Source organism: Corylus avellana, chromosome ca1 (genome assembly GCF_901000735.1).
Source record: "Corylus avellana chromosome ca1, CavTom2PMs-1.0".
Taxonomy (NCBI): domain Eukaryota; kingdom Viridiplantae; phylum Streptophyta; class Magnoliopsida; order Fagales; family Betulaceae; genus Corylus; species Corylus avellana.
The window spans coordinates 38,955,151-38,958,943 of NC_081541.1; the positions used below are offsets into that span (position 1 = coordinate 38,955,151).

Sequence of the window (3,793 nt, forward strand, 5' to 3'; positions counted from 1 at the left end):
GTGAGGCCTAACATGTGAAATATTTAATTTAAATGAATGGTCATTTGATGGAGTTAATGTTCGAACTCAAGACCTTTGGCTTTGATACCATGTTAAACTACCATTTATCGCCCAAGCTCAAGCTGACATCATAATTGATTTATATTCTAATTTCTTATTCAATTCCTTGATAGGTGGAATAAACAAGGTAGAGTTTTAATTGAGAGTTTTGAGCTATCTATAAGTAAAGAGAATGTGTATTAATCCGTCAATATGGGCTCAAAGGCATAATTAGGCATAGGTTGTAAGATACTTCTCTTCTAAATTTATTTCAGGCTTATGTTGTTAGGGTTCTTTGATTCGCTTGAACAAATATGGTGGTAGGTAATTCTGAATCATTTCTGCTGCATATTCTACCATAATATTTGTTTTGTATGCTAACAATAATACCCAACGAAAACCATTGCGCTAACAAACAAACAACGGACAAGGAAGAAGAAGAAGAAGAAGTTAAGTCATACCTTCAAGTTGTGAGCAAGATGCAACCAATGCTGACTAATTTGTGCCCAAACCAGTGGCCGAGCTGCATTGGGCTTCCCCAACTCGGAGAAGAATTCCTCTTTGCTATATCCAATACGCCCCAACAAATTTCTTCCTTTACCTTTCGGTACATTGTAGCTTGCCACATCCAAGTGAGCAACATAATTAGGGTTCAATTTTCCCTTGGGGTTCTGTAAACAAAAAAGATTTAGGATCCATTTCGGCGATTTAAAAATAATGATTTTAGCTTTTGGTAAATTCGCATTTTAATATTTAAAATCGTCTATTTTTATAAACGCATTGCTTGGTTGCGATTTAAAAACACATTTTTTTTTAAGTTTTGAATTTTTTATTTATTTATTTTTTTTTTATGATTTAGTTTAAAATTACACTTTTAGTCTGCAAAATCGTAGTGCCAAACATACACATGAGCTGCATTTACTCTGAAAACCAGATCTAAAACATGTGAAAGAGAGACTAAAGCTATGGAGTGAATTCAGACATATATACCAGCCACTCCCAAATACCGGTGTGAGCAATTTGTTTGGGAATGGAAACATCTCCAATGGACAAAGAATCATTTAAATTCCCAGCAATGCCAAAATGGACAATTCCTTTTATGTCAAATAGATCCAGCATCTGTTGAGTTGCTACAGCTGCGTTCACCTGATTGAGCCAAACACCACATTGAATTAGGTTGTGGTTGAGACTTTTCCTTCAGCACTAAAGCTTCCCCTTAACCCTAATGCAATGTTTCATACCACATGGCATTATTAGGTGGCTCTAATACCATTAGTAACCACACAGAAAAACAGCCAACGATATTTGTGTTATCTCCAAAATATAATTAGTTAATTTGAAATTTCCTAAAAGTATGTTTGGAATTGCGTTAAAGAGCTTAAAAAAATGCTTTTAGTACATAAAAAGCCATGCTAAGCAAAAATAGGTCCATTTGATGTAAACTAAAAAACACTTTCGACCTTTTTGCTCTAAAAAAGTATAAAATTATGTTCCGGGGAAGCTTGAAAGATGAGATTTTTTCTAAAAAGCTCTTTCAAGTTTGTCTTTTTTTTTTTTTTTTTTTTGGTTTTGTTTTTTAAGACAAAAGCTCTATTTCACAAAACAATCTCAAACAAGTTCTTAGTAAGGAAGCAATGTCCTTAGTACTCATGAATATATTTATAAACCACTCATTTTAGGTGAACTACACATCTTCGATCTCGAACCAAGGCCTTACATACTATAAGGTGAAAATTAAGGCATATAGAGATCTCTATATATATGCCTTAATTTTCAACTTATATATAGTTCTCTAGAGAATTTATTTACTGTGAAATTGAAAAATCAAGGCGAACTAGTTGTGCTGGCCATTCATGCCATTTGAACACCTTGCAGAATCTATGACAAACAGACAAAGAAATGAAAAAAAAGCTGATATTTGGAGCGTCAGCCATGCATCAACAGAAAGTGAAAAGGTTTATATTTACCATTCCAACTCCACATCTCACATAGATAACTTTCTTCTCATGGATCTTCCCCACCAGAAATCGTCTGCCTGCAATTCCAAGTGGTCTTTTCAACCAAATAATTTATCTGCATTTACCACAAATTCATCAAACATAGATGCAGAAAACCCCAACCTGACAAATCCAGAGTCCTGTGAGGCTTGAAAATCCCAGTAGCAAAAAAAGCATTCTCTTCGGGTGGATACACTGTAACCAGACCAAGATAAGGCCCTTTGTGGTTTATTTCTTTGATCACATTCAAAGGTTTTCGTCTTTTTAATGGAAAAGAAAATGCAGGAACAACAAGCAAGAGAACTAAAACCAGCAAAACCAAGCATTTTCTCACTAGTTTTGCAGCCATGGCTATAGGATATGCTAAAAGAGACTGCTTATCTTTTAGTAAACTTGGCCAGAAGTACTGCCGAGTGCCGGCCAACCCAAGTTACCAACCATTATAATTATATTATTGGAATAAGGAATTTGTGAACTTCCACCTGCTGCATACATATTTTTATGTATTCCACTAATCTGCGGCTTTAATTTTAAATTAAATTCAATACATGTGATTATTAAATATGCAGAAGTCGTTATATATAGATAAAATATTGGCTTTAGAGACTTAGTGGTCAGGAGGTCATTTGGCCCTTCTCACTCGCCACTAACTCGGCCAATATATACATATATAAAGAGAAATGATTGATGTTAATATATATATATATATATATATATAGATTTTTCTTGTCTCATTTTATAAATCTACCATTAGATTTGTGGACTTATGTGAACCCCACCGCATAAGTCAATAGTGAACTCCACAAATTTAATAGTTAATTGATTGAATTTATCAGAGAATAAGAAGGAAAAAAAAAAAACTGTGGACATACGTATTGGAATATGTAATTTGTGAACTTCCACCTGCATACACATTTTTATGCATTCCACTAATCTGTGGCTTTAATTTTAAATTATATTCAATACATGTGATTATTAGATATGCAGAAGTTGTTAAATATAGATAAAATATTGGCTTCAGAGACTCATATTTAGTGGTAATGAGAGAGTTATTTGCCCATTCTCGCTCACCATTAACTTAGCCACCACATATTTATAGAGAGAAATGATTAGTGTCAATATTTTGTTTATATTTTTTCATCTCATCTTACAAATCAACCATTAGATTTATGAAGTTATGTGGACCCTATATAAGTTAATGGTAGACCCTACAAGTCTAATAGTTGATCTATTAAATTTAAAAAAGAATATATAAAAAATATGGGCAAATTATTAACACTCCTAACAAGTAGAGGGGGTTAAGAGCCAAAATCTACTCCTAACAAGTTGCTGGATTGAAGTAGAACATTCTTCGTCAACAGAAGGGTTTCGATTCCTGTTACACACAATTTGGCAAAAAATATTGATTCAATGAGATACATTATGTCTGCATTAAGATTTAAAATTTGTCGTCTACATTTAGGAAAAGTAATACTAGAAACTATATTTTTATCTCATTTTGGTAATGTGATGGTGCCAATCAATCATTAAATTAGCTCTAGTTAAAAAAATAATAATAATAATTCAAAAATTGGTTGAAACTAACAATCATCATTTTAGGAAATGTTAACAACTTCCTGTGCATAGTATGAGGCAATGACTAGTAGTCAAGTACAACCTACAATCCCAACTGAGGATGTGCTTTTGGTATTACTTCACCTTATCCAACCCCATCAAGAACAAAGTGAGCCACTCTTTGTATATAGAGGGATAGACTA

At 33.2% G+C, this 3,793-nt stretch overlaps 1 protein-coding gene across 1 annotated transcript; it reads right to left on the reverse strand.

The window, feature by feature from the left end:
- Positions 1 to 494: 494 nt before the first annotated feature.
- On the reverse strand, positions 495 to 2,385 carry LOC132171807 (bark storage protein A-like). Its single transcript, XM_059583212.1, has 4 exons — positions 2,160 to 2,385; positions 2,007 to 2,074; positions 1,030 to 1,185; positions 495 to 710 (listed from the first exon to the last, which is right to left on the reverse strand). The coding sequence occupies exons 1-4, from the start codon at positions 2,383 to 2,385 to the stop codon at positions 495 to 497; spliced, it is 666 nt and encodes a 221-aa protein (XP_059439195.1).
- Between the last annotated feature and the right edge of the window lie 1,408 nt (positions 2,386 to 3,793).